General features: G+C 33.6%; 1 protein-coding gene across 1 annotated transcript; it reads right to left on the bottom strand.

Annotated features, from left to right (window-relative positions):
- Nucleotides 1-683: 683 nt before the first annotated feature.
- Nucleotides 684-14,530, bottom strand: cngb3.1 (cyclic nucleotide gated channel subunit beta 3, tandem duplicate 1). The gene is made up of 18 exons (XM_051097885.1): nt 14,298-14,530; nt 12,612-12,678; nt 12,024-12,165; nt 8,683-8,843; nt 8,012-8,311; nt 7,369-7,577; nt 7,229-7,279; nt 5,871-5,957; nt 5,379-5,443; nt 4,978-5,100; nt 4,592-4,733; nt 4,353-4,512; nt 4,170-4,267; nt 2,464-2,547; nt 2,241-2,359; nt 1,760-1,912; nt 1,523-1,676; nt 684-1,392 (listed from the first exon to the last, which is right to left on the bottom strand). Exons 1-18 carry the CDS (start codon nt 14,430-14,432, stop codon nt 1,363-1,365), a joined length of 2,280 nt encoding a protein of 759 aa, XP_050953842.1. The 5' UTR covers nt 14,433-14,530; the 3' UTR covers nt 684-1,362.
- Between the last annotated feature and the right edge of the window lie 348 nt (nt 14,531-14,878).

Genomic DNA, 14,878 nt, shown 5'->3' with positions numbered 1-14,878 from the left:
ATCCACCATGAGGCTGCCTAAAGTCCTGAACAGGTTGAATACGTCCAAAATTATAGTGGAAAAGAATCTGTTACTAAACTAAATACAACTCAGAAACATACAGTCAGTATTTACAGTTTTAATCACATTTCTGTAGATCTATCTGTAACATCCATGAGTCCATCAATCCACTGTATCATTCATAGATGGATGATGTAATGGATGGATGGACGTAATTGATAATGAAATGGGTGGATGGATTATTTGAGGTTTTGGGTAGTTATGTGGTGTAATGGTTGGATAAAATATTTGGATGAATGGATGGATGCATAGATGGATAGATGGATGAATGGATGAATACAATTGACAAATGGATGGATTTTGCAAAGATGGATGGATGGTTGGATGGATGCATAGATGGACATGAACGGATGAATACAATTGACAAATGGATGAATGCATGGGTGAATAGATAGATGGACGGATGGATGCAAAGGTGGATGGATGGACAGACGGATGGATTGATCCAATTGACAAATGGATGGATGGATAGATGTATGCAAAGATGGATGGATGATGTAGCTGACAAATGGATAGATGGATGGATGAACAGATGGATGCATTGATGGATGGATGGATGAATACAACTAACAGATAGATGAATAGATGGATGCAACTGACAAATGGATGGATTTATGCAAAGATGGATGGACATATGATGCCAATGACAAATGGATAGCTGGATGGATGAACGGATGGATGCACTGATGGATGGATGGATAGATGGATGGACCAAAAGGATGAATACAATTGACAAATGGATGAATGGATGGATGCAATTGACAAATGGATGGATTTATACAAAGATAGATGGTTGGACGGATGGATAAACAGATGGATGATGCAACTGACATGGATAGATGGATGGACAACAGATGGGTGCATAGATGGATGGATGGATGGACAGATGGATGCAAAGATGGATGGATGGACGGATGGATCCAATTGACAAATGGATGGATGGATGGATGTATGGACGGATGGATAAATGGATGGACGGATGATGCAATTGACAAATGGATAGATGAACGGATGAATGGATCGACAGACATTGGATGGATTGACAGACATTGGATGCAAAGATGGATGGATGGGTGGATGGATAAACGGATGATGCAATTGACATATGGATAGATGGGTGGATGAATGGATTAATGCATAGATGGAAGGATAGACAGACGATTGGATGAATACAATTGACAAATGGATGGATGCATGGATAGATAGATATATAGATAGGTTGTGAAATGGACAGATGAACAGATGAATAATGCATTGGTGGATGGATGATACCCTTGATGGATGGTTGGATGGATGTATTTTTCAATCCTTTTTTTCTGCTGCTTGAGCTTGCTGGAAAGAGAAGTGTTAATGTTATTTCAGACCTTTCAATTATTTGTGTTTTAATCTGTGTTAAATCCACTGGCAGACACACACTGCATTACATATGTGTGCTACATATGCATCAGATCATCACACAAACCCTGAGTTTGTCCAGCAATCCTCCTTTCCCGAAGCCTCCAAAAGCACGCATCATTTTCGGAGTGGGTGGTTTTTGTCCAAACATTGCCAATCCCTTCTTCTTTTCACCTTCATCTTTGACAGGAGCAGCTTTACCTTTGGCCTTCATCAGTTTCCTGAGCAGAGAATGAATCATCACTTATTGTAGCGACTGCATTTAAAATCAGTTCTTGAAGGAACAACTCATGTTCTGACTCACCGTCCCTTCCTGGCCAGCACTTTCTGAGACTCGGGGTAATGAACCAGGATGTCATTGAGATCTTTCTTATCCAGTACGAAGAGGTTGGCGAATCCATGAGCAGCAACGTTAGCGGTTCTTCTGTTGCCTCCATCTTTTGCTGACTGTAAGAGACTGAAAATACATGCACTTCTGTTTTAGACTTGTTTAGACAGCCTTGTTCCTATTGTCAGTCATATTTGTTTTAAAGAAATTAATACTTTTATTCAGCAAGGATACATTAAATTGATCAAAAGTGACAGTAAGGACATCTATAATGTTACAAAAGATCAAGCTTTGTCACCACAGGATTAGATTAATCAATTAAATAAAAAGTATAATAAAACTGTATTTTTGATCAAATAAGTGCAGCTTCATTTAGATTCTTCTTTTAAAAACATTTAAAAACTTTACAGACCCCAAACTTATGAACAGTAGTGTATATAGATCGTCTGTCCTGTACCTGATCTCTCCGAACACACAGCCTGCTTTCAGAGTCACGAACACAATCTTATTGTCCGGTCCACCGATGACCTGCACCTCTCCAGCTTTAATAATATACATTTCTCTCCCAATATCACCCTGTATGAAACAATGGAAGACATTTACTCAGGATAATTGTCTGAATCAATGTGTTCAATGAACATAATATCAGATACATGGATGATTACATCTGATGTTCTCACCTTCTTACACACAAAATCTCCTGGCAAGTACACAATGGATTTCAGACGTAGCAACATGTCCACAAGCATCTGGTTGTCACAACCCTAGAAAAATATGTTGGAAATGGCAAATAAAAATGAGAAACAAAATCAAATCACCCTCACTTGTTTTCTCTGACTTTAATACTTTTTCATTCTAACATGGATTTACTTATTATAACTGCACCAGAATAGATGAAATAGTGGCCACCAGTAGTTGCAGTAGACTTTTCCGCACAAGTTTGTTTTTAGAACGCTGTTAAAACTTGAAAATTAGTATTTTATCGCTTCTTATTACATTGTCCTTAAATCAGTGGGTTTTCTTGAACGAAAAATGTAGTTAAATTCCTGAAAAAAGGTTTGTGTGTTTTTTTAAAGCTTTTATTTTCTTGACACGAGGCTGTTGCTAACAAGTGGCTAAACGGGACTACATCAGGACTTCATTAAACGTTATCACACCGAACAGGTAAACTCATTTATTTACTAGCCAGATTCACATCTTAATTATGATTATAATCTAGCTCTTGCAAGCTATTCTAACTCAAACTTTGAAAAAAGTGTTTTTTTTCTAACATTAAAGACTGAAAGAGTCGTCAGAAGCTCAGCGCAACTCTCGTGAGAACATGGTGTAACCTAAAGTTACGTTTAGCTTTTTACTGGACATTGTATTTAGGCTTCAAAACATATAAAAGTTATATTCATTTGTGAATATTATCATGATGAACAAAATGTTTATGAATCATAAACTTTTGTTGCTCACAGAGCTTATTTTGTGTAATAATCCATAAGGCAATGCACTTCAAGATTTGGTCAGTTACCCGGATGCGCAGCCATACCGACAATACTCAGATGTAAACAACAGCATGGATCCCACAGTTAATGCAATACAGAATATGTTTTTCTACTAATTTATGCTGTCTAAACCACGGAAAAAACGTGGAAGCTTCTAAATCATATAGAGAAGAACTTAGTAAGTAGGAAAGGGAACAATGTTTTGACAAACTACAGTTAATTTCACCTACTTGACTGGAAATAATAAGAACAAACACAAATGTTGTCAAGATTCTTTCCCTGGAAATCCTGGTTCAGCTTGGCCAACCACAAATGCCTTTTGTTCCTCAGTTTTTTGCACCCCTTTCCTTGATTTGTTATAACTTTTGGCAGTCTATAGTATCCCAAATGTTTTTCCTGGTCCGACCGATTAGTACAGCCCAAAACATGACAATAATGGATCATTTTCAGCAGCAATAATCAGCAAAATATGTGAGTTTCACTCAGTTTAGTGGCATTGTTTGCGTTCAGTGCCGCCAATATGGCCGACTGATGACATGTTGTGAAAACACTATTTTTTTTCCTCACAACTAATTAATTGTAACTAATTCATTGTAAATTTAAACCTTTACCAATGCTTCAAAACACTAGGTTTTACCCATTTGTCAGTAATAAGATCTATATATATTTTACATAAATATCTGTTACGCTGAATGACAATAAAACATTATTTAACTCATATTTTGACATGTTATTTTCACATTAAAGCACTGTTTACCTGCATTTAATATTTAGGTATATATAATCGCTTGTGTAAATTTAATTTGATGCAAACCCCAAAATAGGGTTTACTACAGAACCTTAACATTTGCTAAATTCAGTTTTGTCATTATTTGACTGACAGTGTTCAGTTTTACCTTGAAGAGGTCGATCTTCTGGAAGGTGGCGAGGTTGATGTCCACAGCGATGGCTGTTCTCATCACCAGAGGCATATTTTCTAATAACTCAGATTCATCTGATCCATAGAAATTAGCATTGATTTAGATTTATAGTAACCTGCGCTCCAGGTCTAAAACTATCTGTATTAGAAGTACTCTTACCCAGCATGCCCTGGGAATCCCAGGTGTAGTTGTACCAGGTACGCACTCTATTCTGCACCAGCTTTGGGATGGTGTAGGTGTTCATATACGCCACACAGGCGTCCATAGAGGCACGGAAGTATGTCTGACCCGCCGTAGCTGCTCCAATGACATCTCTCATCTGGGTTTAAACAAATTTTGCTCAGTGGTGTGGAGTTATTAATCTAGGACGCGTGTTATACGTGTTTTAATTTATTTACCTGTCCAATCAAGCTAGAGAAGACAAAGACTCCTGTGAAGAAGTTCACCAGCTGGAAGATGATCTCAAAGAGCGTATGGGGCTCGGGGAGACCTCCGATAGTGATAAGCGTACGGGTGGCAAAATAATAACAGCGTAGATACCTAGGGAAAGAAAAATAACAAGTTATCAGTATTTAGTATTTATTAGTATATTATTTATTTATATATTTATTAATATTTTATTTTGAATGCATTTACATTTGTGTAAATTATAAAAATATAATATAATATATAATTATATACAACATTGTAATTCAATATTAAATGAAATTTATTTTAATTTATTAATAGCTACTATTTATGGAATATAAACGAATAATGGCAAAAGGGAAAAAAGAGGTCATACGCATTTCCTTTTCCGTTATATGTCCATTTAGTGCTGCCCAGACCCTCGTATTCTGATGCTACATAGTAAAGGCAGGCGTTTAAATGGAGACAGTAGAGTAGATATCCAGTAGTGCGGCCAACTCTGAAAAAAGCCCAGCATCACTATGATTATTATTGCTCATACACAGAGATATGGATTTAAACACAGCCCCAAACCTTGCCATTTGCTCATCATGATACCTCAAATTGTCCAAAACCCATACATAAAAAATAAAATAATAAAATAAAAATCCATGCATATCCAAATACAAAAACGTCATAGATTATTGGAGTGGGTCAGTAAGGAACCACCTAGTAGCAACATGCTAAGAGCCACTTAGAATAGATTAGCATATAGAAATCACACATTTTCAGACATACCTCCAGATATATGCCTTAGACATGATGCTTTCCAGACGATCACTGAACTCAAAAAATGACTGATACTAAAAAGTAAGAAGGAATATGCACATTAAACAGAGCTCTTTACACAGTGAACTACTACACAGTTCATAGCAAGAACTAGCTGTACAAAACAGCGTTTTTTATAGTTAACTAAAACAATTAAAAAAAAAATTATGAATTGAAATAAAGCTAAAATAAAAAATATCAGAAGGAAAACTAAATTAGAAATGTTACCTTGGCAAATAAATGAAATAAAATTAAAATAATAAAACTAAAACTGAAATAAAAATTTAAAAAACAAGAAATAATACAAATCACACAAAAATAAATAAAAATAAAGCTAAAATAAATTGAAAAATTATTGTATATCAGATATACACAATACTAAACTAACACTTAAAAAAAATAGAAATATTAAAAAATCTGAATAAAAAAAACAGTTTTGGCTGGAGAAGTTAAATAACTGACCCGCACAAACCGGTTTATCCTAAAGACTGATGTAAACCCAAAGTGGAAACACAAGAAGTCAAATGGTATGATGCTTATCAGATCTGTCTGTTGAGAGAAAATATTTTTAGAATAAAATAAAAGAAAATAAAAGAAATTACATATATGTGATCCTGGACCACAAAACCAGTCTTAAGTCGCTGGGGTATATTTGTAGCAATAGCCAAAAATACATTGTATGGGTCAAAATGATCGATTTTTGTTTTATGCCAAAAATCATTTGGATATTAAGTAAAGATCATGTTCCATTAAGATATTTTGTAAAATTCCTTCTGTAAATATATCAAAACTTAATTTTTGATTAGTAATAGACATTGTTAAGAACATTATTTGCACAACTTTAAAGGTGATTTTCTCAATATTTAGATTTTTTTTTAAAAACCCTTAGATTCCAGATTTCAAATAGTTGTATGTTGGCCAAATATTGTTCTGTCATAGCAAACCATACATCAATGGAAAGCTTATTTATTCAGCTTTCAGATTATGTATAAATCTCAATTTGGAAAAACTGACCCTTATGACTGGTTTTGTGGAACCGGGTCACATATTACATATGTTTATAAATGATATAGACTGCCATTCAAAAGTTTGGGATCAGTAAGATTTTAATGTTATTTAAAAAATATTTTTATGCTCATTAAGGCTGAATTTATTTGATTAAAAATACAGAGAAAACAGTAATATTGTGAAATATTATTACAATTTTGAATATTGGTTTCCTATTTTAACATACTTTAAAATATAATTTAATAATTTATTTCTGTGACGCAGCACTGAATTTTCATCAGCCATTACTCCAGTCTTCAGTGTCACATGATCCTTCAGAAATCATTCTAATATGATTTATTATTAGTGTTAAAATTGTTGTGCTGCGTAATATTTTTTGAAACCTGTGATACTTTTTTTCTTAATTTTCTTTGATGATGAATAAAAAGTTAAAAAGAACAGCATTAATTCAAAATAGAAATCTTTTCTGACAATATAAGTCTTTACTATCAATTTTAATCAATTTAACACATCATTGCTGAGTAAAAGTATTAATTTCTTAAAAAAAAAAAGAAAATTTACTGAACTCAAGACTGGAGTAATGATGCTAAAAATTCAGCGTTGCATCACAGAAATAAATTACATGTTAAAGTATATTAAAATAGAAAACTGTTATTTTAAACTACAATAATATTTAGCAAAATTACAGTTTTTTTCTGTATTTTTGATCAAATAAATGCAGCCTTGATTAGCATAAGAAACTTCTTTAAGAAACGTTAAAAATCTTGCTGATCCCAAACTTTTGAACAGCAGTGCATATAATTTCTACACACCTGAAATCTGGCAGATGCTCTGTAATTCTGTTTTGCCAGTTCTCTGTCTTTCTGAGAAAATAAATTTGTAGTTGTTTTTGAGTGGACATTTTATTGTTACAATTCCAAAGGTGAAAGCATCTATACAGAGATTTACTTACTATGATATCTCCTGCTTTCACAAACTGTAAGCGTGGCTGAAACATGGTGATATCTATGATGTTCACAAGGTCTGCGAGGATATCAAAAAAGATCCAGAAGGGGATGGTCACAGGTGTGTGGTACGGGAAACACAAACGTGCCGTGGCCAGCCAAACGTTGTAGTTAAAAGCGATTGTGACGACACTTAGCCATTTAATATACCGACGATCTGATGAGAGAAAATCAGTTAGAACAGCTATATAACTTTAAATGAGTCTACCCTCCAAGATTACTGTTGTAAACAGTAATCTTGGAGGGTAGAGCCGCACCCAAACAGTAGAGGGGGAAAATAGAGCGCAGCTGGAAGAAAACAAAAGTAGAGGTATTTCATATTGCATGGAGGAAAAGTACTTCCTCCTACAGAAAAGCATTAAAACTGCTGGATTGGATTACTTTTCATTTCTTTTAGAGAAAAACAAACATAACAATAGGTATTAATTCAGTACAGTGGCTGAATTCATGAAAAATAAAGCATTAAACAGCATTGATAAACTGCTTTACTACCAAGATCAATACCATTAGAGATAAAATTAACAAACATGTTCAGGTCAGTGTTTTATAACATTGCTTCAAAAAGCATCCTTAGTTCTCATAGTGTCCTACCTGTAAAAGGGTCGATGGTTGTCCCCAAATATGCATCCATCTTGTCTTCAAAAGGTTTGAGAAGTGTGTCTATGCAATTGCATTTGATTTTGGGGCATATGGCTTCGGCCGCCTCCTTATCTGCCTTCTCCTTCTCAGCTTTCAGCTTTTCCTCTTTCTCCTTCTTTTCTTTCTCCTCTTTTTCTTTCTTCGCTGCTGCTTTCTTAGCATCCTCCTCTTTTTTCTTCTGCTCGGCCTCTTCTCGTTTTATTCTCTCCGCTTCCTGCTTTTTGATCCAGTCTTCTTTTCGATAAACCGGTGCTGGATATCAAGATTAGACCAAAGTTCAGAACACAAACTGATGGATTCCTTACTAGGGAATTAGTTTTTTATGTTTTTGGCTAGACAAAATTGGTCATGTATAGTCATTAGATTGTCTAGATGTTAGTAAGAAGGACTAGCAGTTGTTTTTGACCTGGTAGACAGAAACAAACCAGCTTTATTGTCTAAAAACCAGCTTGAACACCTTAAGCTAGAATGACCTGGTTTTTCCAGCAGGGTAAATGAGTCAAACTGTTTAAAAACCTTAAGACTACAAATCCTACAGCTGCTAGATCATTTATGATCTTGCATTATTGACTTGTCCATCAAACAGCAGTATTCAGAGAGACTCTGGATGTGTTTGTACTCACTGACGGGTGGGCTGTGCTCTGGGGACGAGGCGTAGAGGTCTATGACTTTCTCCTTATAAAGCTCTGTCCTCTCCCGTAGTTTCTTCACAATGTCTCGCAGATGGTCGTCACAGTATCTGTTGATGACGATGGGTGGAGAAGGTGGTGGTGGTGCATCCTCGCTAAATGAAAAAGACAAAGGAATGTAGGTTTAATTATGTAAACAATCAGTAGTAGTAATAGTAGCCATTACTAAAAAGTAGTATACTTTGAGTTTATTTTATTAAGTATACTTAAGTAAAGTTCAAGTATATTTTAAAGTATACTTTATGTAGTAAGTATACAATTATCAGTGTACTAGTAGTACTATTTCAAGACTCCTTGGGACTAAATTGGCCAACCTTCTAGTATATAAAAGTATAACAGTAGTAAACTTTGAGTACACAACTAGTTTACATCTACGTTTTCAGTTTGCAGCTATACTAAAAGTTAACTTTTAGATATACTGATAGTACACTTGATAGTACACTTTGAAGTATAGTCTCAGTAAACTACTAGTTTCATACTGCAAGTATACTCGTAAGTTTTCTATAAGTGACATCATATTTTAAGTATACTACTATGTCCCCCAAAACTTGACAGTCATTATTATCTCTTCATGGATCGACATTTTATTCCATAACGTTACAGTTTTGATGATTTTTTTAATGTCTGATGATCGTATTAGATTTCATGTGGAAGCATCTTGTTGTTACATTGTTCAGTGAACGTTTTCTAAAAAGTCTTAACATTTTTTAAATGTTACTATGTTCCAGAATCTTCAGTGAACATTTAAAAGTAACATTCCTATAATGTTAACAAATGGAATGTTCCCTTAAAGGGATAGTTCACCCAAAAAGAAAATTCTGTCTTTAATTACTCGCCTTCTTGTTGTTCCAAACCTGTAAGACCTTTGTTCATCTTCAGAACACAAATTAAGATGTTTTTGATGAAGTACGAAAGTTTTCTGACCCTGCATAGACAGCAATGCAACGGACACATTTGAGGCACAGAAAGGTCATTGTTAAAATAGCCCATGTGACATCAGTGGTTCAACCAGTGGTTCAATAAGAATAATTTTAGTGCGGCAAGAAAACAAAAATAATGACTTTATTCAGCAATTTCTTCTCTTCCGCATGTGTCAAGGTACTCTCTTGAACCTACGTCAAAGACTGACATAGAAAAGAAGAAATTGTTGAATGAAGCCGTTATTTTTGTTTTCTTTGTGCACAAAAAGTGTTCTTGTAGCTTCATAAAATTTGTCACATAGACTATTTTAACGATGTCTTTACTACCTTTTTGGACCTTGAAAGTGTCAGTTGCGTTGATGAGTCGGAAAGCTCTCGGATTTCATCAAAAATATCTTAATCTGTGTTCTGAAGATGAACGAAGGTCTGACAGGTTTAGAACGATATGAGGGTAAGTAAATAACAGAATTTTCATTTTTGGGTGAACTATCCCTTTAATTCAAGTTAATGTGTTATGTGGTGATTCTCATCAAGAATTATGAGCTCTAAGATGGTTTAGATATTTGAACATGAAGTGTATTGTTACAAAACAGGGAAACTTGACAAAGCTTTGCAGATCTCACAGCCTAAGGCTTCTGATCTGTTTTCAGAGAAACTTCAGCAGCTGAACTCAGACGACACCTCATACAATCACTACGTGCTCAGGACTAGACAGTGCAAACCTGTACTTCATCTATTTATAAGCATTTTAATCAGTGCAACTCTACATTTGTTCCTCTTTTCCATCTGGTGCAGTCTTGTTTATTGCAGTCAGCTAAAATGGGCCCATGTGGTAAATTTAGCTCTCAACTCTTACACCAGGTTCTTAGATATAGGAATTGTAACTGGAAAAGGAGGACTCCCTAGCATACCAGCTGTATGCTGACACAAAGAAAAATAAAACATAGAAAAAACAGAAAGTCCTGTTTGCACGCGAGGACGTTTTCATGATCTTCTTAAGTCACAAATACAGCAGATCCCCTAAGCTGCTTTCAGCTACTTTTGGAGTCACACACTGCACATCGAGTGGTAGAAAACAGGAAAGAAAACCCAATGACATGAAGGGGCAAACTCGCATATTTTTATTGACCTGTTTAAACTTTTTGCTGCCAATAACCCATAAATAAACAATAAATATGAGGATCCCCTGACAAGGGACTTTAAAACATTAAAAGCATGTGCATTTATAGTGTGTATAAAGGAAATACTAAGTATGATATTAGACAACAATATTACATTTGGTAAATGTTAACATTTACTTTTTCATCAATATGTATTTATTATCTATTTAAATAATACATATTTTTTTTAAATATTTATTATAATTTAAAAATATTTATTATATTCAAATAATAATCTGTATTTAAACTATTAGATGTGATCTTAAAAAAAGACAACAATATTGCATTTGGTAAATGTTAACATTTATCCATTTAACCCTCTGGTTGTGTTCGGGTCAAATTGACCCGGAAAAGATTTTCTGCTTATAAATCTCTTATTATGCTATATTATCACTAAAGATTGGATTCATTCTTTTTGTCAACTTGTTTTCTTTCATTGAGGACTGGTTTTGTGTTTCTGTTTGCATCTGATTAATCATAGGCCTCATTTTTCAGAGAGAAGGTACCTCGTTTTTTAAGTTAAAAAAAAAAAAAAATTTATGAATCATTTTTTTCATTATATGAGATTAAAAATTATGAAAATTTGCACTGTGTATCACACTAGAAAAGTCCTAAATGAAAGAAAACAAGTTGGCAAAAAGAATGAATCCAATATTTGGTGATAATATAGCATAATGAGAGATTTATAAGCAATTGTTCGGAGTCCGGTCATTTTTGACCGTGACAGGAATCTGAACACAACCAATAATAATAATAACAATAATAATAATAATAATAATAATAATAATAATAATAATAATATTATATGTACTGTATGTATTTATTAATTTAGTATTGAATATTTAATAATAATATATTTTAATGAATTAACTAATTGTAATAATGATCATAATAACAATAATTTACAAATAAAAATCAACTGTTGTAATTATTATTTTGCAATTTTTACTCTATTTTTCTCTAAACCTTCTCTGCCAAATCTCTAGCACCCCTTAGTGGCCTCTGGTTTTATAGTATAGTTTTTATAGTTTTATAGTATAGTATAGTATAGTATAGTATAGTATAGTATAGTATATTGTAATATAGCATAGCATAGCATAGCATAGCACAGTACAGTACAGTATAGTATAGTATACAGACAGTATAATACACAATGCATATAACAAGAGTATTTGCAGGCAGTCTGAACTCTTACCCCTTTGCAGCTTCTGCTCCGGGATTGGCTGGATCCGCTGGTTTGGCTTCTGGTTTAGGGGGCTCTGGAGCAGGTGTGGGTGCTGGAGCAGGTGTAGGTGCTGGAGCAGGAGCCGGTACTGAAGCCGATGCAGGAGCTGGTTCTTAAGAAACACAGGTCGGGATTTGATGTTCTGGTATAATATGATTTAATATTCCATCTTAGATCGGCTCATATCTGAATTAGCACTTAATTAAAGACGAACAGTGAACAGAAAAATACCTCTCTGATTATTAACAGCATATGTGCATGTATATGCTCTTTGACTAGGGATGTTAACATTCATTCATGGTGTCCAGAGTGCTTTAAAAATAAGTTTTAGCTTTTCCTGACATGCTAGTTAGTGAATAAAGTAGCCTACTATAGCAAGATAATGTGGTCCATTAAGCTTTTTCATTCAGATCCCCCTAAATGAGAACGTCTTGAGGATTCCAGATGAAAACATCAATCATACTAAAACTGTCACTCTTAAACAAAAATGTACACAGTGAATTGCAGTTTCTCTTAATGGAACATCATCTTATGAAGTGAAGATAGATGAAGACTCACCGGCAGGCTTTTCCTCCTTTTTCTCTTCTTTTTTTTCTTCATCTTTCTTTGCATTTGTATTTTCCTCCTGTTAACACCAAAATTGTTTTGCTTTCTATCTTCATCACAACATATTACAGTTTATAACAATGACATCTGAACAAATGAGAGGTGTGCCATAAACTGTTTTAAACGCAATGAAATGCTGCATCTGCTGACATGACAATTAGAATGCATATATCCAAAATGCGTTTTTGTGTACATAATATATGTGTGTGCACTTTGTATATATATTAAGTATATATAAATACACACACATGCATGTATATATTTAAGAAAAATATGTTTATATATTAAATATATTTATATATAAAATACAAATTATATGAATATAAATATATACATGTAAATACGTGTAAATAGGTATTTTCAAAATATATACTGTATTTGTGTGTTCTTATATATACATACATACATATATACATATACACATATATTATACAAACAAAAACTTTTATTTTGAATGTGATTAATTGTGGTTAATTGTTGCCCAGCATTATTTTTGAGCATCAGGGTCATTATCTTTAACTAAACCCTAAAAACATTTTTGTTACTTGAAAAACAATTTAATGAATAAATAAAAAAGCAACAGTACTCATTTGTTTAGTTTAAATTGAAGAGCTAAAATAGCTAAAACTAAATAAAATAAAACTAAAAAAAAATTATAAATACTACTTAAACTTTAAAAATAACAAAAGCAACAACAAAAAATTCCATTAAAAATAACTAAATTACTAAAACTTTCAAGTAAAAGCAAACACTAAAAAGAAATATATCAGTGATACTATAATAACATTAATGAGCATTAATACAGAAACTTCAGTAGTCTAGTGTTGAAGCAGTAGTGGTTTTATACTTTAAATATATGAAAGTATATTAAATGTGCATGCAGGAAGTTGACAAATAATAAATGTAATTTCCATTAGCTTTTTTTTTAGATTACCATTTTACATTCAAATGTAAAGCATGTGAATTTCAGAAGTTTTTTTGCAGTTCATAAAGATATTTTTCTTGTATGACAAATAATTTGTATAATACATAAATATTTTTTTTTTTCAAATTAATGTAAGGTCATAAACACTAAATGTGTAATAGTTAGACAGTAAAGTAACAGAAATAATAAAAAAAATATATATATTTTTTATTTTAGATGAAGTATAGCATGCCAACTACCTTTATTCATGTATTTATAAGTATGCTTAAATTTACTTCACTAAAATTGACTACATAATCTGCATTATAAGTTGTCCTAAATAAACATTAAGTAAATAAATAAATATAAATATTATATTACAGTAAATATAAATATAGTATATGGTATTTCAGTAATCAAACTGACTTCTTATTCATTTAAATGTATTTATGCTCTAAATATTATGTCTTTCAGACTATTTTAAAAAGAAGTACCAGACACAATTTTATTTTTAACATAGAATTTTCCACATAAAACATTATTAGTAAGTAAATATTACAGATTTAAATCCACATAGCTTATTCAGATCACTACTTTTTGAGCTGCCTATTTAGTAAACCAAGCTGAGATTTATCATTTTGGCCAGAAGCCTATCATTTTTTGTATTTCTTTGTTCTTAGAGTGAGTTTTATGTGTTGCTGGTGCGGTGTTGTGCAAAAGCCAGGTAGTTGTACCTTTGTTGGAGGAGCAGGTGCTGGTGTTGAAGCCGGAGCAGGTGCGGTTGCAGGTGCTGGTGTCGGAGGTCCAGGGTTCTGAGCTACTGCCGCCACAGTTTTGGGCCGAAAAAGCGTTTTCAAAGTGCTGAACATAGCTGCGCTGGCTCGAGCCGGCACGCGATCCCATCCAGATTTATCCCTCCACTCTCTTTATCCACCTGTCTCTGATGTGTGAACTCCAACCTGCTTCAATTAATTCTTTGATCTCTATTAATTCCCTCTTAGGAACAGCCCTTTTCCCAGGGTTCACCTCAGTTGGACTGACCTATCACAGGCCTTCTCATTTGCAGTCAACCAATCACAATGCATCTAACTGTGTTATAAGCTAAGCTGCAAAAGGCCATTTCGTTTCGTAAAGCCAACAAATACGCATTTTTGACTGATTAAGAGATATCTGCCATAATTTGGTCTCAAAGTGTGCCATACAGCACTTTAATAGTGCATCCGTAGGCTATTCTGGAGCTGTGAGCTATTCCTGCTCTGTTTGTGATGTATATTTGCACTGGGTCCATATTTAGAAAGACCACTTACTTAATTAA

The sequence above is a fragment of the Labeo rohita genome, chromosome 24, assembly GCF_022985175.1.
Source record: "Labeo rohita strain BAU-BD-2019 chromosome 24, IGBB_LRoh.1.0, whole genome shotgun sequence".
In the NCBI taxonomy this organism is placed as follows: Eukaryota; Metazoa; Chordata; class Actinopteri; order Cypriniformes; family Cyprinidae; genus Labeo; species Labeo rohita.
Note: the sequence above shows the minus strand (reverse complement) of the source record. Positions and strands in the feature narration are given on the sequence as shown.

Excerpts from the sequence above, each read along its gene's own strand:
- cngb3.1 (XM_051097885.1), bottom strand. The coding sequence starts at position 14,432 with ATGTTCAGCACTTTGAAAACGCTTTTTCGGCCCAAAACTGTGGCGGCA. Across the intron at positions 5,101-5,378 it reads TCTAAGGCATATATCTGGAG|AGTTGGCCGCACTACTGGAT; the intron begins GTATGTCTGAAA and ends GGCTTTTTTCAG. Across the intron at positions 1,913-2,240 it reads TGTGTGTTCGGAGAGATCAG|TCTCTTACAGTCAGCAAAAG; the intron begins GTACAGGACAGA and ends ATGTATTTTCAG.